This window comes from Myodes glareolus, chromosome 4 (assembly GCF_982192425.1).
Source record: "Myodes glareolus chromosome 4, mMyoGla1.1, whole genome shotgun sequence".
Lineage (NCBI taxonomy): Eukaryota > Metazoa > Chordata > Mammalia > Rodentia > Cricetidae > Myodes > Myodes glareolus.
This window is the reverse complement of record NC_142029.1, coordinates 24,785,774-24,806,981: the sequence shown is the minus strand read 5'-3', so window position 1 is coordinate 24,806,981 and position 21,208 is coordinate 24,785,774. Positions and strand designations below refer to the sequence as shown.

The 21,208-nt window shown below is 39.7% G+C and overlaps 1 protein-coding gene and 1 long non-coding RNA gene across 4 annotated transcripts; one reads left to right on the top strand and one right to left on the bottom strand.

Moving 5' to 3' along the window:
- The first annotated feature begins 7 nt into the window (after positions 1–7).
- On the top strand, positions 8–18,169 carry LOC148122215 (uncharacterized). Of its 2 annotated transcripts, XR_015737668.1 has the most exons (5): positions 8–264; positions 354–509; positions 2,943–3,150; positions 15,748–15,978; positions 18,033–18,169. It is a non-coding gene; the product is annotated as an uncharacterized LOC148122215 (long non-coding RNA). The 2 variants fall into 2 exon arrangements; XR_015737667.1 differs by having other exon boundaries at positions 9–509.
- Pclaf (PCNA clamp associated factor) lies at positions 5,618–18,658 on the bottom strand. 2 transcript variants are annotated; one of them, XM_087905327.1, is made up of 4 exons: positions 18,395–18,607; positions 18,052–18,132; positions 15,781–15,943; positions 5,618–7,071 (listed from the first exon to the last, which is right to left on the bottom strand). In XM_087905327.1, exons 1-4 carry the CDS (start codon positions 18,438–18,440, stop codon positions 7,026–7,028), a joined length of 336 nt encoding a protein of 111 aa, XP_087761453.1. In that variant the 5' UTR covers positions 18,441–18,607; the 3' UTR covers positions 5,618–7,025. The 2 variants fall into 2 exon arrangements, with proteins under 2 accessions (XP_087761453.1, XP_087761452.1); XM_087905326.1 differs by lacking the exon at positions 5,618–7,071 and adding an exon at positions 9,663–9,762 and having other exon boundaries at positions 18,395–18,658.
- Positions 18,659–21,208: the final 2,550 nt, after the last annotated feature.

The following is a 21,208-nucleotide window of genomic DNA, read 5'->3' as shown; positions in this document are numbered from 1 at the left end:
CCGCAACGCATCCTGGCTCTCCTGATAGGACAAACCCTCAGCAGTCAATGAGAAATTCAGATCACCACTTCCGGGTCGTCCGTGCTGCAGCCCCTCCTTAGCAACAGCGTGGGGTTGCTAAGCGGAAGTGCCTTTAAAGATACCCGCCCCCCATTTCTTCTGGGACTGTTGAGCGGTGGGTCGGGAACTTTGTGTTCTCCTTTGGAAATATCCTTAGACCTTTAATTTGCAGTATTAGACCAAGTAAACGCCTCATTGTCGCAGGTAGTAGACCCATGTGTCTGGTTCCCTCAGCTATTCTCCAACACCAGCGCCAAACTACACACACTTTCTCGCCTCTTCTCGAATCCTAGGCCAACCCGGCGACTCCTCCCAAAGCTCCTCTCTCAGGGCCCTAGTGGGAGTTATTCCTTGTCTAGGAGGCATCTCTCTCTGGTGGATTTCCTGTCGTTTCAACCAGACGTTCGCAGACATTTCGTTCTGAAACGGCCCCAGAAGTCGAATAGAGGGTATGAAAAATTTCGTCTTAGCTTGTTTTCTTTTATTAAAAAAAGGTTTAGCGTATTTATATGTAACCTGGAAATAACGTAGCTATAGCTAAAGGAGGTGGGCGTTCCATGTAAATTGACCAGGGAAAATTTATTCCCTAAAACAACAAAGCAAGACTAAAGAATGCCGGTAACTAAGCTTGAGTAGGAAGACAACGAATCCTTCAGAATAAACCACTATACCTATTCCGTGAACAAGAACGTTGTCCATAAAAAAGTCTTATTAAGGCCGGGGATGTAGTTCTATGGTACAGCACTTGCCTGGCATGGGCAAGGACCTTAGTTCGATCCCCAGGCACTGAAGAAAGCGGGTGGGGGCAGTGGGTGGGGAGCCATACCTAATTTAAAGTGGGCATGGTAAGCAGAGCTGTAATGCTTGGACTCCAGAGGAAGAGAGGGTAGGGAGTACAAAGCCCAGTCTATATGGTGAGTTCCAGTTTTAAAACATTTTCCTTAGCATGCCTCGGGCACTAGGTTCAATCTTACATTTAAAAAACTGGTAAACGATGGTTGGGCAGAAGCCAACAAAATAACCCTCTCTTTATAAAATGACCCGTATAATTACAGTCATTACATTTTAAGAGAAACCTGGGTGGGGGGAACCATCATGAGACTTTATATTTTGAGTCAGGACCTCACTATGAAGCCCGGACTGACCTGAACTGTATAGACCAGGCTGGCCTTGAACTCAAGAGATCCATCCACCTGCTTCTGCCTCCTGAATGCTGAAATTTAAACCATGCATCACCAGGATGGACTGGATTTCCTAACTTTAGCTTCGGAATTTTTTCCCTCCGTGTCAATGAAGACATTTGCAACTGCAGGCCACAATTTTATCGGTCACAAAATTACTGGTAGACTGTTGTTCACCTCAGCTAGGATAGAAAACTAGGTTTGGGGCTTGAGAGATGGCTCAGAGGTTAAGAGCACTAACTGCTCTTCCAGAGGTCCTGAGTTCAATTCCGGGCAACCACATGGTGGCTCACAGCCATCTGTAATGAGATCTGGTTCCCTCTTCTGGCCAGCAGGCATACACAGACAGACAGAACACTGTGTACATAATAAATAAATAAATCTTTAAAAAGAGAAAAGAAAAAAGAAAACTAGGTTTGGTAACTCTGTTCATTTCCTAGACCCATAGGATGACATTAAATTGATTCATCCTAGGTAATCAATTCAGTAAAGCTTTTAGAAAACCACTTTAGCGTCTAATGTACCAGTAGCAGGTTGTTTAATAAGCCTAAAATATTCCCACCTCTGCCATTATCATGTGTGCCTGATAGCATACACACACACCTGGCTCAAAGTGATGAGTGATAAAGCATTCCCAGAGTTTACTATTTCAGTTTCAACAGGTGTAAATATGATCCTTTAACTTGTAAAATAAATACAAATCTGAGGCCAGTGAGCAACAGCTTATGCTAAAGAACGATGGCATGGTTATGGTTTAAAACAAAAACGGGGCCTATAGAAATTACTGCCTCATTAAATAAAATTAAATTATGTTCAACCATGAGCTCAAGCTCATGGAAATGTGCACACCTTTGCAGAGCACAACCACTGCTGAGTGCTTTATAAGCAGCATTTAGCTCCTTCCCCTATCGCTTTGGGGCTTTTTTGTTTTTGTTTTGTTTTGTTTGTTTTCTTGAGACGGTTTCTCTGTGTAGCTTTAGAGCCTGTCCTGGAACTTGCTCTATAGACCAAGCCAACCTCAAACTCAGAGATCTGCCTGCCTCTGCCTTCCAAGTACTGGGACTAAAGGTATGCACCACCACTACCCAGCGGGTTTTTTTTTTAAAAAGTCACTTTTCTATTAGTATCTGAAAAACTGGGTTGTGTCCTAAATGATCAAATGAGCTTTTGCAATTCTTTCATTTTCAAATTTGTATTTTCATTTTCAAATGAGTATTTTCAAATACTCATTGCTTGGAGACCTTGAAATATAAGTAGCAAAATCCTAACCTAAAACTACATGTGTGAGTTTAACTATACTTTTGTAATTTTGTAAATAATGTTACAGGAATCCATATTCTTTTATTATTATATTTATTTTGGTGTAGGTGTGTGAATGTGGAAATTAGAATATGTTCAAGGTCCTTCGCTCCTCAACTACATTGATCCCAGAGACTGAGCTCAGGTTGCCAGGCTTGGCGTTAGCAACAATTGCCCTTCCCTTTGAGTTATTCGGCTGGGCTAGGATATATTCTTAATATGAACTGTAGAATATTATATGTATAGGCTAGATCTTAGTTGCCTTCATAAGCCAGTACAATTACCTGTATCATATGATTAGTATGGGACTTTCAGCCTCCTGTCTTTAAATTTACTTTTTTAATTTTATTTTCTTTGTAATGACTTAATGAATTAAGTTGAGCATGGTTCCTGTAATTCTAGCACTTCAGAAACTGTGTTAGGAAGATCGACATGAATTATAACCCAGTCTGGACTAAACAACAAAAAGAGCAAATTTGGGGAGTGGAGAGATGGCTCAATGGCTAGAACCACTGGCTGTTCCTCTAAAGGACCTTGATTCAATTCTCAGCACCTACGTGGCAGCTCACAACTGCCTGTAACTTCAGTTCCAGGGGATCCATGATACCAGGTATGATGTGGTGCACATATATGTGAATACAGACAAAATATTCATACACATAAAATAAGCAAGTCTTTTCAATAAAGCAAATTTGATGCTTTTTTTGGGAAACTCAGTACCCTGGAGTAACTAGGGCTGAACATTAGTTAGAGTGCTAGGTAGGTAACACACACCTGTATTCTCACCAGCACACAGAAGACAGATTGGGGATCAAGTTCAAGACCACTCTGAGTTATAAACAATAAAACAAAATATAGACTGTTAGAGTTCATCTGGTTTCTCTAAACATTAAAAAACAAAAAACCAAACTTGGGGCTGGAGAGATGGCTCAGTAGTTAAGAGCACTGCCTGCTCTTCAGAAGACCATGGTTCAATTCCCAGCACCCACGTGGTAACACACAACTGTCTGTAGTTCCAGTTCCAGGGGGGTCTGACAGCCTCACACAGACACACAGGCCAACAAAACAGCAATGCACATAAAATAAAAATAAACCATTAAAAACAACACCAAACTAGAAATGAATAGTTTATGATGACTACTCAGGGCAAGAAAGAAGAAATTTAGCAAGATTTACCTAAGCAATAATCAACTGAATAGATGCAACAAGTGATTCAGAGAAACTCAGGATATGTGGCAAACAGTAAAACGTTAAACCTGATGAAGAGAAGGCTAAAGATACAACATTTTTAAATAACTGAAAGTTGATATGTGGGATAGCACATTCTTTCAAGAATGGGCCAAACAGGTCTGGAGAGATGGCTCAGAGGTTAAGAGCACTTACAGGCTTTTCTTCCGAAGATCTTGAGTTCAATTTCCAGCAACCCCATGGAGGCTCATAACCATCTGTAATACAATCTGGTACCCTCTTCTGACATGCAGGCAGAACATAATAAATAATTCTTAAAAGAATGGACCATAAATAGATGGGAGTTAAAACAACTCAAACTCAACATTTTTTTCATTTTACAGTTGTTGAGTGGTAGAACAGTCCATTTATTGAGGAGTTACTGTGACTTCTGACAATCTTCCCATCTGACTTGATGACAGTCTCCTCTATTTCTGTATACTATTCTCAAAGATTTTTTTTAAAAAGGACCAATTATGATAATGTTGGTTGGACAAGACCCTTCTAAAAGAATTTTTCTAAAAGAGTTTATCTGAAGATTCTAACTATAGTAGGATTTATAAGCTGTTTATAGGGAGACCTGTCTCAAAATGGGCTGGTGGGGGACAGAGCAGAAAGGGGCTGGAAAAATGATTCAGTAAATAGAGGTGCTTCCTGCCAAGCCTGAGGACCTGAATCTTTGATCCTACTAGAAAGCGTTGACTCTCACAAGTTGTCCTCTGACCTTTACACATGTTCAACATATCCATACCCATATATATCTGCACACTGTAAGTAAATAAATCCAATAGATCCTACATTTTGGAAACAATTATACACATCAAAATTTGGCTCATTAGGCTCACCAGCATAAAGTTGCTAGTGAAAAAGAGCAAATCAGATTTCAGAGCTATTAAAAACTGACTTTAAAAGACTTGGCTTAGAGGCTGGAGATATGGCTCAGCGGTTCATAGCACTGACTGCTCTTCCAGAGGTCCTGAGTTCAATTCCCAGCAACCACATGGTTGTTCACAACCATCTATAATAGGATCTGATGCCCTCTTATGCAGAGCTCTCATACATAAAATATAAACTTTAACCTACTTCTTAAAATCAAACCTAAATCAGGCAGTGATGGTGTATGCTTTTAATCCCGGCACTTAGGAGACAGAGGCAGGTGAATCTTTTAAGTTCAAGATGAGCCTGATCTACAAAATGAATTCCAGGCCAGCCAGGGCTACACAGAGACACCCTGTCTCAAAAAATAAAATACAAACAACAACAAAACTTACCCATTTGTGTTGGCAAATACCTGTAATCCCAACACTTGGAAAGATGAGGAGGATGATTGTCTCAGGGTCAAGACCACCCTGGGCTACATAGAGAATTTCAGTTCATCCTGAGATTTGGTGAGACCCTCTTTAAAGCTAAAACATGGCTAGAGAGATGGTTCAGTTGCTACTCTTGTAGAAGACCCAGGTTCAGTTCCCAGCCCCTACTTGACAACAATGTATCCTAATTCCAGGTACAGCAGATCTGAGGCCCTCTTCTGGCATCACACACACACACACACACATGCTCCACATACACATATGTACATATGTACATTCAGGCAAAACACTCAAAACACATAAAATAAAAATAAACCTTTATTTAAAAAACTAAAACCACAAACAAAAAAGGAAACAATAAACATAATTTTCAAAGTAATTGGATTAAGAGGTTCTGCTTAGTGTCTAAAATGTAAAAGAAAAACCATAAAGTCTATAATCAGCTGATCTCAAATGATTTGTAAATTGACTTATTTAACACCAATACATTTATTTATATTTGGAAATAAAATAGTATAGATGGTAAGAAACACAAATGGATACTGTATTGTAAAACTGCGCATTTATTTTAAATGTTACACAAAAACATGACTGCTAAGAACATGAATACTTTTGAAAACTGATAGCCTGTCAGTAAACAAAACAAAATGAGAAAATCAGGTATATCAGTTAACATAATAGCACATACTTTTGACCCCAAAAAGCTAGCTTGCTCTACATATTGAGTTCAGGCCACTTAGAGGCTACATAATGAGATGCTGCCTCAAAATAATTAGTATACCTATCTCTTCAATGATCAAATCATCTTGAGAAGTGAAGGGGAGGGCAGTAGTGGCACATGCCTTTAATCCCTGCACTCCAGAGGCAGGTGGATCTCTGTGAGTTAGAGGTCTACAGAGTGAGTTCTAGGATAGCCAGGGCTACACAGAGAAACTGTATTGAAAAAAACCAAAGGGGAATGGGGAAGGAGAGAAAAATGTAGGGGAAATTCTAAGGACTTAAGACATAAAACTTGATTTATAGCATGATTTATCAAATTTTTTATTCTGACTTTAAAAATATAGGCAAAAACCGGGTATGGTGGCAAAGTCTTTAATCACAGCATTCAGGAGGCAGAGGTAGGTGGATCGCGAGTTCAAGATCAGCCTGATCTATAGAGCGAGTTCCAGGACAGCCAGGACTACATAGAGAAACACTGTCTTGGGGGAGAAAAAGAAAAAAAAAGGTAATATTTTATGATACTAAACTGAATGTATATCCAAGAAAAATTCTTCTTTTAATGTATCTATGAAATCTTTGTTACTGATTCTGTTGGTATTGTTGTTTTTTTTGTTTTTTTTTTTTTTGAGACAGGGTTTCTCTGTACAACTGCACTGGTGCACTGGCTGTCCTGTAACTCCATTTGTAGATCAGGCTGGCCTCCAACTCAAAGAGGTTCACCTATCTATGCCTCCAGAGTGCTGGGATCAAAGGTGTGCACCACCCACCCAGCTGACATTTTATCTTTGCCCCCTCCCCCATTTTAAGAAATGGCAAGAGATTAAATTCAGTTAATACTGATTATTTTTAATGTGAAAAAGACTAAGTTGAGTTTTTAAAGCAAACAAGCCATAACAATTTGGCACTATTTCAATAATGAAGTGTCCATAATATGGTATTAGTACAAAGATCTAAGCAAATCTCAAAGACGGTAGATTAGTAATTAGAACATCATGCAATGGTGATTTTAGCAAGGAACTTAACAGGTAAAAGAAGCATCTTATTACATTATAAATTCGAGTATGCAATTATAATTTACAAATTATAAAAATCTTCCCTTTTTACAGCCAGTTGTTTTGAATAGCTACATGAATGCGTAGTCAACAAGTCAAATAAACAAACACATCTACCCATGTTTACATCCCAGAATACCTAAGTAAATTGAAGACATTATTCAGATGAGTAAGTTCTATTCATTTTCGTCATCTGGGTGATCAGGTTGCAAAGGACATGCTCTGTGAAGAAGAGAACTTAAATCATTCAAGTATCAACTGTTGATAAAATCAGAACATTAATAATAAAGGTCTGGCTCAAGTAACTAGAAATGAGAGAAAATTAAACTCTAATAATTAGCAAGTGTAAACAGTTCCAAGAGCTAGCACAACAAAACTTTCTAACACTATTCCTTGTTGCTTCATGGAATCAGCATTTTTCATTTAGGTCATGTTATGAGTTTTACTTAAAAGGAGCCAGGTGGACAGTGTATACCTGTACTCCTAGCACCTCAGGAAGCTGAGGCAGTGGGATTGCCGATAAAGAAAAAGAAGTTTGAGGCTATTCTGGTTTGCATACCAAGTATCAGGTCAGCCAGAACTATGTGGTAAGACTCTGTCTCAAGGGGCTGGAGAAATGGCTCAGCGGTTAAGAGCACTGACTGCTCTTCCAGAGGACCCAGGTTCAATTCCAAGCACCCACATGGCAGCTCACAACTGTCTGAAAATCCAGTTCCAGAGGATCTGACACTTTCACACCAATGCACATAAAATAAAAGATAAATAAATCATAAAAATTTAAAAAAAAAAAAGACTCTGTCTCAACAAAATAAGAAACACACCGGAGAGATGGCTCATCCATTCTTTTTGTTGGTTTTTTTTTTTTTTTCCTAGACAGGGTTTCTCTGGTTGTCCTGAAACTTGCACTGTAGACCAGGCTGGCCTCGACTGAGATCTGCCTGCCTCTGCCTCCTAAATGCTGGGATTAAAGGCATGTGCCACCACCACCACCCAGCTCCATTTTTTAACAGAACAACAGTTTAGTTCCCAGCACATACATCAGGCAGCTCACAACTTCCTGTAACTCCAGATTTTCTCTGGGCCTTACACACACACACAAATAAAATAAATATTACAAAGTAATAAAAAATAAAGAGGCATATTCCGATGTGTAACTCCTACAATGGGAGGCTGAAACACAAAGATTGCTGCAAATTACAAGTCCTGCTTGGATTGCATAGTGAGTTGTGGGACAGCTAGGGCTACAGAGAAAGATTCTACAAATAAATGGACAGTTCACAGCTGCCTGTAACTTCAGTGCCAAGTGAGCCAGTGCTGGCTTCTGGCTACTCAGATACCTGAACTCAACATGCACATACCCATACACATAATTTAAATTTTTAAAATAGAAATATGATTAAGGGCTGGAGAGATGGCTCAGTGGTAAAGAGCAATGGCTGCTCTTCCAGAGGACCTGGGTTCAATTCCCAGCACCCACATGATAGCTCACAGCTGTCTATAACTCATTTTAAAGATCTGACAACCTCACATAGACACACATGCAGGCAAAACATCAATGTACATAAAAATAAATCTTGAAAAAATATTATCACATACATGTATAAAACTGTCAACATTCATTATTAAAATATCTCATTTCCACAACATTGATTTTAATGTTAAGTGGATTGATAAATAGAATATAACCTGTTAATAAAAATTTCTTGATATACAAAGTAAAAAAATCCATTTAAGTAGAAAAAAATAGCTAGCAAATTGCCATATTCTTTGGACTACATGGACATATTCTTTAAAAATAACCCCCAAATCATTTGGTAAGCCATGATAATCACAATATTTGAATAAAGGTACATTAATATTAATCCAAAGCCATTCTGTATTTACCATTCTTTTTATAGTCAATTAAAAACTTTAATCACAATTTTATTTTAGAGTTGACAAACTTTAGTAGTACCTACTCTAAAATCCTTTGCTTCCAAATGAGATTCAGTGAGCCTGAATGGTCATAGGTCAGATACTAAAAGAAGGAAGCTATAACAAGGGTATGAGATTACCCTTGCTTCAAGGTCTTCATTGTATTTTACTGGAAATCAAGATAAGTTAGCAAAACATGACCCAAACTTCCATTTTGCAGGGGTCTGAATTTCATTAGGCATAATAGTTATGTTCAAGATTTATGCTGGGCGGTGGTGGCACATGACTTTAATCCCAGCCCTCGGGAAGCAGAGGCAAACGGATCTTTGTGAGTTGGAGGACAGCCTGGCCTACAAGAACTAGTTCCAGGACAGGCTCCAAAGCTACAGAGAAACCCTTCTCAAAAAAAAAAAAAAAAAAAAAAAAAAACCAAACAAAACAAAACAAAATTTATGTAAACGAGGCTGAAGCGACTTCTTGATAGGTAAAATGCTTGCAAAGCAAACATAAAGACCTGAGTTCCATCCCCTCAGAATCTACAGTAAAGAGCTGGGCACAATGTCATATGCCTGTAATCTCAGTGCTGGGGAGGCACAGACAGGAGGATTTGAGACTCATTGGTCAGCTAGTCTAGTCAAGTCAAATCAGCATGCTCCAGGTAATTTAGAAAGACATTCTCAGGCTCAAATGGTGGCACATGTTTTTAATCTTAGCACCTGGAAGACAAAAGCAGGTGGATCTCTGAATTCAAGGCTATGCTTGCTGTACTGATCACATGTCAAGATGTGAACTAGCCTACAGCTGCGTCATAGATGAATGAATAAAGAAAATTTGGCACATATACACAATGGAATTTTATTTGGCTATAAAGAAGAGTGAAATTATATTTAGAGACCAGAGAGATGGCTGTGTGGTTAAGAGCACTTACTGCTCTTGAGAAGACAGGAGTTCATATCCAGCACCACATAGGACAGAGCATCCAGTGACCTCTTCTGGTCTCTGTGGGCATTCACACATATGTACATACACGGATAAATAAAAATTTAAGATTTTAATAAAATCTTTGAAAAAATTGACATTTTCAAGAAAATGAATGAAACTAGAGATCATGTTACATTCAGTAACCAATATTTTGAAAGACAAATACTGAATATTTTCTTTCATACACAGAATTTAAATTTAAATATACTTGTACATACATATGTATGTGTAGGAAGACCATCAAAATAGAAAAGGGACTATGAGATGAGGGCACAGTGCAAGAGTGGAGAAAGAATCAAGATAGATGTGATGAAATTCAGAAGCAAGGAAGAGCAAGGGAATGTGCAAAAAGGGTAAGTCAGTACAGGGTAACAAATAAGAACAAAGCATAACAGAGTCTGAAAATGATAATGAGGGCCATTGGATAGTTCAGTGGGTGAAGGCACTTGGCACCTGACAACCCAATGGCGGAAGGAAAGAACTGACTCCTGAAATTGTTCTCTGGCCTCTGAAGAGGCACAAGCACATCACACACACGCATGCACGCACACACACATACACAACTTATAAGTGGGGGAGGGATTGATTTTTATTATTTTTGTTTGTTAACTTTTTTAACTGTAAGCAGTTTTTTTAAGATTTATTATTATTTTATGTTCATTGGTGTGAGGGTCAAATGCCCTGGAACTAGAGTTACAGACAGTTCTGAGTTGCTATGTGGGTGCTGGGAATTGAACCCAGGACCTCTGGAAGAGCAGTCGGTGCTCTTAACTGCTAAGCCATCCAGCCTTGTTTGTTTTTTTGAGACAGGGTTTCACTGTGTTGTGTAGCCCTGGCTTTTCTGGATCTGTCTGTAGACCAGGCTGGCATCGAACTCAGAGAGATCTGCCTGCCTCTGTTTCCTTAGTGCTGGGATCAAAAGTGTGCACTACCACTGTCCAGCTTAAGTGTCAAATAAAACCCACTGCCTTGGATGCATAACTAATACATATATATATATATATTAGAGAAATGAAAGAAAAAGAAAATACAAAGCCATTGTGACTAATTTGAAGTCAAAGCCTAGAAAAGAAGGCCAAGGAGATGGCTCACCTGGTAAAGGTGCTTGCCACCAAGCTGATGGCCTGAGTTCAATGGCAGAAGCAAATCAACTCCTGCAGAGTGTCCTCTGGATGTTATACATGTGCCATGGAACATGCCTGCATGCATGTGCACACACCCGCGTGTGTGCTCGCACTCACACATACACTATACTAAACGTAACTTTTAGAAAATGGCTAAAAAGGGGAAAACATTCATGCAAATAGTTCTATGTGCAAAAGGCACTTACCCAGCTTTGGGGCAAAAGCAAGGCTATAAGGAATAACCATAGTAGAATATGAATTCAGAAGTTCACATTCCTTCTGATATATTTATTTACTGTTTCAATAAAGGGATAATCACAATTCTCTAAAACAATAGCAGATTTACAAAAGTGGCTTAAAAATAGTGTCAACCTGTAGAATCTAGCTTTTGTTGTTTTGAGTTTTCTTGTTTAGTTGCTCTGCTCTGAACTAAACCCAGGGATATATGCTAGACAAGTACTCTACCACAGAATTATATCACTATCAATTGTTTTGGGTTTTTGAGACAGTCTCACTATGTACTCTAGGATGGCTTGAACTCATGATCTGTCTCATTTTAGTTAAAGCATGTGTCACCATGACTATTGCTGATTTATATTATATATTAAACTTGTCTATGGAACTATATAATTTCTCTCCATGTGATGGAAAGTCATTTTTTGTCTGGTTTTCATTTGTTTAGAGACAGGGTCTCAGGTAACCCAGACTGACCTGTGTAGCTTTTGAGTATATATGTAAGAATGATGAGTTGTGGAGAGACGGTGTAGGAACCAAGAGCACTTACTGCGTCCTTAAAGAGGACATAGTTCCTTTCTCAGCACCTATATCAGGTGACTCACAACCACCTACTGCTCCAGTTCTAGGGGATCTGTGCCCTCCAGCCTTCATAAGTACCTGCACATATGTGGTATACATAAACTCATGCAGGCACATACATATATGCATAAATAAAAATATCTTTTTAAAAATTATTAGCTGAACATGGTGTAAAATGCCTATAAATACATTATCTTTTTTGCAGTGGTAAGAGGTTGAACCAAGGGCCTTGTGCTGACAAGCCTTCTGTCACTGAGGTACATCTCCAGGCCCAGTGCATAGCTACAATCTCATCATTATGGAGGCCAAGACAGAAAGATAGAGTACAAGGCTCTAGGTACAGAGTGATTTCAAAGCAAGAGTGGGTTACCAGGTAGAGGGGATTACTCAGGAAGTAGATTCAAACCCATCATTGCCCTAATGTCAGTTACTATACAAACAGCTAAATGCAACCAAGTATGGTGGCTCACACTTCTAACCCATAACCAGAGAGCAGCGAGGTTAAGGTAGAAGGGTTGCCACTTGTTCAAGGTGGGCCTGGGCTACAGAGTGAAACCATCTCAAAAAAATAAAAAAAAAAAAAAAATAAAAAAGAAAGAGAGCTGGGTAGTGGTGGAAACAGACTTTTAATCCCAGCACTCCGGAGAGGCAGAAGGATATCTGAGTTCCAGGTCAGCCTTGTCTACAGAGCAAGTTCCAGGTCAGCCAGGGCTATAAAGAGAAACCTTGCCTCAAAACAAAAACCACACACACATACAAAGAAAGAGAGGAAGACACAGAGTTAAGTACAGAGGTAAAGCTTGCCTAATGCTTACAAGTTCCAGAGTTCAATTTGTAGCATAGAGAGAATGGCAAAGGAAAGAAGAGAATTTACAGTAGTTTTCTTATACTTCCTTCCAAAGTACATGTAAAATTTGAAATATTTTCTTATTTCCTAATTACTTTACAGGTCCTGTGGTTTAGTGAACCATAAAGAATACTGAATCTCCATTCCACACTGCACACTTTTTCTCTAGAGCAAAGTGAAATTATTTTCAAGGTGGATTTTTAATGATTCATATTTCATAAACCACATGTAATGAAATCATTAACCAGTTTCAGCGTTGTCTTTCTCTGTTGTTATATGTAAAACTCCAGGAGATTTAAGATTAGTATTCACCATCTAATTAACCCTTGAGATGATCTTCAAGGCAGTCCAGTTTGAGCTTCTCAGAATTTTCTGTTTTACTAAAACCAGTGGGATGAGTAGATGTGAAGACCTGGTTGTTTTCCTTGCAACACTGGATTTGCAGGTGCCACTTGGTCCAATATTAGAATGTGATCAGGTCTGAGGCTCTTAACGGATAAGACACAGAAAGGTAAGCAAGACCCCAAGGAGATTGGTTATAGCTTTTAGGGAGTTGCTGGAGGATTCCACGGTGTCATCGGGGTCATCAGTTTCATAGTAGGTAGGGCCTGCTGTGCTGAATACAGGGATAAATGACTCAATCTGCATGGGGAGGATCACAAGGAGCAATAGCCCCAAACAAAGTCTGACCGCCATCCTCTCACCCTCGATGGTCAGGGTGCCGAGTGTCCAGCCTGCTGCTTGTTGAGCTGGAAGTTCTCTAGGCTTTTGGCCGGTATGGAGATTACAAACCAGGTCTTACTTTCATGAAGACATCACAATGGCAGTGTCATGGTGCCACACCCTCTCTTTCTACACCCAAGTGCTTAGTTTTAGTTTTTTGAAGCAGGATCTTAGATAGTTCAGACTAGCCTCAATCTCACAAATAATTTCCTTTAGAATTAAAACACTTTTTAAAAGGGAATAGTAGGCAAGACATGGAGGTATGCAACTTTAATCCCAGCACTCAGGAGGCAGAGACAAGTGCATCTTTGAGTTCTAAGACAGCCTGGTCTACATAGTGAATTCTTGGCCAGCCAAGGCTACATAGTAAGATCCTGTCTCAAAAAAAGGGGGGGAGGGGGACTGGAGAGATGGCTCAGAGGTTAAGAGCATTGCCTGCTCTTCCAAAAGTCCTGAGTTCAATTCCCAGCAACCACATGGTGACTCACAACCATCTGTAATGGGGTCTGGTGCCCTCTTCTGGCCTGCAGGCATACACACAGACAGAATATTGTACACATAATAAATAAATATTTTTTAAAAAATTAAAAAGTAGGGGCATTGAAATGGCTCAGCTGATAAAAGTGCTTGCATGTCACTTGAATCTGGACACCTGAGTTCAGTCCCTGACACCCATGTAGAGGTGGAAAGAGAACTGACTCCTGAAAGTTGTGCTCTGCCTCCCCACAGCCTCCATGGTGTGGCCCTTCGCTTCAATACTTATAAACCTATAAGAATTCAAATACGTTTTTTCCCAATTTTTAAAATTTTTTACGTGCAGAGTAATGAAGCTAATGACCTAAACAAGCTAAGTTTTCTCCACTGAGAGCTACATCCCCAACCCCCACCCTCTTTTTGTTTTAAGACAGAATTTGTCTGTGTAGCCACGGCTGTCCTGGAACTCACTGTGTAGACCAGGCTGACTTAGAACTTACAGAGCTCCACCTGCCTCTGCATCCCTAGTGCTGGGATTCAAAGCACGAGCTACCATGCCTGTTTTTGTTTTTGTTTTTTTGTGATTCTTACTAAAGTGATAGATGTTAGAAGTTGTTAGTATGTAGCATGAGATAAGATTTTTATCCAGATATAAAATTATTGATACTTGTTATATTTTTTATAGTGTGTATGTGTGTCTTGCAAAGCAGATTGTACTTTTTAAAAAATATTTTTTACTTTTATATACATCTATTCTATAGATACATGTATGTATGTACATCACATGCTGCAGGAACCCAAATAGGTCAGAAGAGGTATCAGACCCCCTAGAACTGAAGTTACACACAGTTGTGAGCTGCCATGTAGGTGCTGGGAACCAAACCTGAATCCTCTGCAAGAGCAGCATGTTCTTAAGGCCAAGTCATCTCTCTAGTCCCAAATATTATACTTTTTCATCCAGAATTTGAGCTCAACATTTACCACTAGCATTCTCATTCATTAATCTTAAAAACAAGCTGGCATGGTGTTGCCTTTAATCCTGGCATTCAGAAGGGAGATCTCTGTGAGTTCAAGGCCTGCGTAGTCTACATAGTGAATTCTAGGACAGCCAGAGCTACATAAGAGGCCCTATCTCAAAAAACCAAAAAATAATTTTAAAAACTCCAGTCCCAGTTTGAAGAATTCTTAATGATTTATAGAGAATATAAAAATATGTACTATATATTATTGGTTGTATACTAAATATAGTATATTTCTATAAAGAGTTATTTCTTATTCCTTTCTCTATGTTAATTGTATATTTCTTGTGAAAGTTCAACATACAGTATTACTACTTGTTTTGGTACTGGAGACTAAACCTAGTACTGCATGCAAACTGAGTATCGGACTTAGACTGAGCTATACACAGTAGTAGTTTTGTGGAGTATAAGGGGCTTAATGTAATTCACTAGATGAACTGACATAGAAGTTTGCTTATGGAAAAAAAGAAAAACAGGCAGAAAAAAGAAGCAAGTAAAACGAGGGAAGAGAGGGAAGGAGGAAGGCAGGCAGACTATAAAGTGTGGTAGCGCATGCCTCTCAGCACTTAGCAGGCTGAGGCAGAAGAATTACAATAAATTCAAGTCTATTCTGGGCTACACACAGAGACTGTCTCAAAAAACAAAACAAGCCTGGTAATGGTGGTGCACACCTTTAATTCCAGCACTTGGGAGACAGAAGCAGGTGGATTTCTGTGAGTTCGAGGCCAGCCTGGTCTACAGAGTGAGTTCCAAGACAGCCAGGGTTGTTAAACAAAGAATCCCTGCCTCAAAGGAAAAAAAAAGCAAAAACAAAAACAAACAAAAGCAAAAGAGGAATAATAAATAAATAGGAATCAAGTAAAAATTAATTTTTGAAAGGCATTTGAAATTTTAGAGCGACATAAAAATTATTAGAAGTTAAAGCATAGTTTTCCTTTTCTTATTGGCTTGAAAAGAAACTTTAAAATTACTCACGATCCCTTTTTTTTTTCATTTTTAGGGGGATATTTTCTGTCTTCCAGAACACACTTACTTTCTCTTTGATGTTCCTAAGCCACTGCATCCTGCTTCCTCAGGAACCTGGTTCTCTTTTTCACGATCTTTAGGAGACAGCCTGAAGAATTCTCCAATGCCTTTTTGCCACTTTGGAGTTGGGCGCACACAAACTGGATTCCCTCCTGCATACTTATTTTCAGCTATAAAACAGAAACAGAATTAAATAAAATCAAATGTAATTGTTTTTCTTTAATAACAGATTCCTAGAGGTATTAAGTAATATAATATAATATCCGCCTTGAATTAGAAAATGAAGGTTGGAGTGATGTTCAGTGGTAAAGAACCCTAGAGTATTCTAGTAAAGAATACAAGAGTGGGGCTGGAGAGATGGTTCAGAGGTTAAGAGCATTGCCTGCTCTTCCAAAGGTCTGAGTTCAATTCCCAGCAACTACATGGTGGCTCACAACCATCTGTAATAAGATCTGGTACCCTCTTCTGAACTTCAGGCATACATGCAGACAGAATAGTGTATACATAATAAATATTTTTTTAAAAAAGAATACTAGAGTTTGGGCTGGAGGGAACTGAGTTCCACAAATTGTCCTCAAGTTCAGTATATGTGTGCAAATCCATGTATATATGAACACACACACAAACACACAGACAATATATATAACAATAAAAATAATTTGGAATGAGAATACTATAATTTCATATATTTTTAACATTAAAAATACAAATCTATGACCATTTTTATTTTGTTGGCGGGGGGGGTGAGTCAGTATTTCATATACAAGCATGTGCCACTCTACCAAGCCACTTCTTGTTTAGTTGATTATTTTTGTGTTGCTAGAACCCCCTGGCACACCTGGAACTTACTTGGTAGCCCAGGCTGGCTCTGACTATACAGTAGTCCTGCCCCGCTTCCAGAGCACTTAGGATTGGAGTCATGCACCTCTTTGCCAGGCTGTTTAACACATATTAAGGACCTATTCAGTTAGCCCTAGTGATTAAGCAGTAGGCCAGACAATGAGAAGTGGCCTTGAAAGAATTTACCCTAGTTGTACAAAATATAAGACATTCTGAATAATTTTATCTACTTTCAAAAATGTTGTCTACTATGTTATCTGAAGAGGTGGAAATAGTAAATATTTCCTAATGAGATATTTAGATTTGGTGGAAATTGAGGGCTGAGTATGGTGTAGTACATGTCCGTACTCCTAGCACTCCAGAGACTGAGGCAGGAGAGAATTACAGCCACTCTGGCTAAATACACATAAAGGTCCTATCTCAAAGAAATAATGGTGTGTGGTGGGGAGGAGTAGGGATTGGGTTGGCATAAACCCATGAATTATTGAGTATGGTGGCTAACTCCTGCAATCCTACTTACTCAGAAGTCTAAAAGCAGGAGGGCTTTAACAGCAGCCTGGGCAACAAACCAAGGATCCCATCACCAAAAAAAAAAAAAAAAAAAAAAAAAAAAAAAGAGAGAGAAGGGGAATGGGTTGTGGATTTGGCTCAGTAGAGTTGCCTAGTATGCACAAAGCCCCAGCACAAAATAAACCTGGCATCCAGGGCACATGCATGTAATCCCAGAATTAGGGAGATAGAGGCAGAAGGATCAGAAAGAGGGCCGATCTGGAGTTCAAGGTTATTCTCTGTATGTAGAGATTGAGGCCAGATTGGGCTACATGAGACCTTGGGAGAAGGAAAAGGGAGAGAAGGAGGGAGAAGGGAAGGGAGGGGGGTGGAAGAGAAGAAGAACAAGGGGAAGAAAAAGGGGCACAGAGAGGGAGGAAGAGAGAAATACAAACAGAAGCAAAAAGATAAATTGTATTGAGACAGTGTGGTTAGAGCACTTGTCCAACATGTGCAAGGGCCAGGGTTCAGTTCCCAAAAAGTTCACAGACAACTAGATAGACAAGCAGTACACACACACACACCTACAAAAAATGTGGCAATACTGTTAGCTGTCACTCTAAATCTAATGAGGAGGCACTTAAGTAACCTCCAAGAAAATAGTAACTGTTAATATTAAGAAAAACTAAACACCATTCAACAAAGAAAAATAGATTTAAAAATAAACCTCCCTCACATCCCTAAACAAGCCTGTTGAGAGTCCAAGGCCCCCTTAGAGGGTAAGGAAGAAATTTAGGAGTGAGGATGACAAGGGAAACAAATTCCAGAGGAAGATTAAATAAAAATGAATTCACAGAAGTCAGGGTCTCACAATTCGGGACTGCTATGCCAGGCCTGATCTCCTTTCGGGGTTTTATTTTACTTCCTAAGCTTCCGGGACCGTTCCTACCTTTTCTCGACGAACACGATGAAGAATTGGTGACAAAGGTGGAGGAGCCAAGCACCTTCCTGGGAGCTCGAGAAGCCACCACTGCAAAGAGAGGTAAAGGGGAGCATTCAGAAGAGGCTGTAAAGCTCGGACCCCCGACCTTTGTTCTACCAGTCCCAGCCTAGCGGAGAGCAGAGTGATGCACAACAGCAAAACGGCCTTGCCAGGCCTACGCAGCTTCCTTGAGGTGAGGGCCTGGAGCCCGATGTGGGGGGGGGGGGGGGGGGTGTGGATAGCCAGGGTGGCTCCATCCTAGGGACAGGCAGCCTGGGGAACCTATAGCCCCCATGCTGCATCCCTTTACCTTTTCTGTAGGCTCCCGGGACGCAGTTTGCTTTGGTCCGCACCATGTTCACACAAGAAGAGACAATTCGCACCAACGCCCCAGCTGCGGATGTCTTAACTGAACAAGAACCCAAAAATGACGTTCCCGCCACAGTTTAAAAGGGTCTCTTTCCCGCGCGCTCCAAGCTCTTGAGAATCGTGACTCTTATTGGTTCCGCGCCTTCACCCTGAACCAATTGGCAGCTTCCAGCGAGTGACAGCCTCGAGACCAGGCTTTGCTGGCCAGTCCATCAGCCCTAGGGATCGTGATTCATACACACTCGTGGTAGGCGGAGCCAGGACGCTCCAGGGGTGCGCCAAGTGTGGGCGCGGAGGTAGGTTGTGAACTAACTAGCCAAGTGAGTCGGCATATAAAATAAAACCTAGTAAAGTTTGGAATTGTAATATTTCTTCAAAAGTTATCACAGAGTTAAATCCATGGTGATTAAATCCTGAAAATTGAAATTAAGTGGACTTTTCGATGCAAATCAAAGCTAACGTTTCATATCCTAAGGGTGAACTCTGCCATGCTTTAACTTTCTGAGGTGGGAGAAAAGAGAACGCAACTTAGGTTTTTACAGTGTTTAAAAAAAAAAAGTTTTCAGATCACATAAGACTGGGGGGAGGAAGGGGAGAGGAAGGGAGGGAAGGGAAGGGAAGAAGAAGGAGAAAAAGAGCAGAAACAAAAAAGAAAGAAAGACCACAAAAAGTAGAGGAGAGATGGCTCAGCCATTAAGAGGGTGCTGTTCCAGAGGCCCCCAAGTTCACAGATTCAATTCCCAGCACCCACAAGGCTACTCACAACTTTCTGTAACTCCAATTCCAGGGCGATCTGATACCCTCACACAAAAAATACATGCAGGCAAAATACTAATGCACATAAAATAAAAATAAATCACTAAAAAAGGAAAAAAGGAAAATAATGAAAGATTTAGGTAGTCATTGGATTAACATCATAATATTAGCAATAGTAGTTTATCGTAACCCTGGAGTGTTAGATTACAGTCAGATTCCCACCAGAAAAATCAACAAGCATTCCTTCATTGTCATTTAGCCTCATGAAAATGCACATTGGTTCTTAAGTGGCATTGTTTCCTTTTAAGTTAAAGGCCTTCTACTCAGATCTGAATTGCTTAGTTGAACTCACATTCCAGAGTTCTACAGAGAAAGAGGATCTAGAGGATGTGTCTTTTCTCTTGTGTTTCAACCAAATGACTAGAAAGAATGTCAAACATACCTCTTCATATGAGGACAATCTATGTATTATCGTAGTTGTGATTGTTTTTTGTTTGTTTGTTTGTTTGTTCTTTTAATACCAATGGTATTAATGAGGGATGCACGTTAGAGAAAAACACACACAAAAAAGAATGAACTTTCCAAACGTTTTTAGTTAAAATGGCTACTTTGGGAGCTGGGAATGTGGCTCAATTGGTACAGCACTTGCCTAATATGCATAAAACCCTTAGTTTGCTCCCTAGCACCATGTAAAGATAGGCATGATGGAGCATGAGTGTAATCCTAGCATTTGGGAAGCAGAGGCAGGTGGATCTCTGACTTTGAGGCCAGCCAGAACTACACAAAGAAACCCTGTTTAAAAAAAAAAAAAAGTTCAAGGGTAGATTCAAGGCTAGCCTGTTTAGAAGGAAGGGAGGAGGAAGATGATGATTGGCCCGGAGGCAGAAGGAGGAGGATCACACCCCCCCCCAACCTGGTCTACATGGAGTTCCAGGACAAAACAAAATAAAAAGATTGCTTTAGAAATGTACTTTTTTACAATTAAACAAAACAGAATTGTGTGATTTAAAGATGAGAATCGTGACAACCTGAGGCATAACACATTAAGAAAAGTTGTAGTAGGGCTGACAAGATGACTCAGCAGGTGAGCACTCCTGCCACCAAACTAGACGACTTAGTTCCATCCCAGGAGCCACAGGATAGAAAGAAAGAACTGACTCCTGAAAGTCGTCCCCTGACCTCTACATGGGTTTCACAGCACCCACCCAATTACAACATAAATGTCTCAAAGAAAAAAGGAACAGAAAAGTTGTAGTATGTATGTATTAATAGAATTTCTGTCTAAACTTATACTTTGCTACTGAAGATGTGACTCGAGGGCTCACATATGTTAAGTACAGTCTTTATCACTAAGCTACTAAGCTATGGGAATGAATATATATAGAAAAAGATAGATGATTTGAATATACTAGAATAATGAATGTATCAGATTTTTATGAAAAGATTAAATTTATTCTCACCATTAATGAACATTGACTGTATTTTGCTTTTTTAGAAAAGCTGGTGAGTCAGCCAAATGGTGTAGAAGGTAAAGGTTCTTGCTGCCAAGCCTGACCACCTGAGTTTAATTCTCAGGACTCATGGTAGAAAGGAAGAGCTCACTCCCACAAGTTGACCTCTGACTGTCACTTGTACATTGTGCATTTGTGGTAGCCCACAGCATATACTAACATGGGCAAACACACTAATACAAAATATGATAATATTTTAAATATTTATTTTACGTATATTGATGTTTCGTTTACATATACGTCTGCAGACCAGAAGAAGGCACCAGATTCCATAGATCCTGTGGCGTTGAAGGTGTGAGCTGCCTTATGGGTTCTGGAAATTTAACTCAGGACGTATAAAAGAGCAGCCAGTGCTCTTAACTGCTGAGCCATGTCTCCAGTCCCAATATGATAATTTTTTAAGACAGGGTCTCACTAGTAACCCTGGCTAGCCTGGAACTTACTACACAGACCAGGCTGGCCTTGAACTCACAAAGGTCCACCTATCT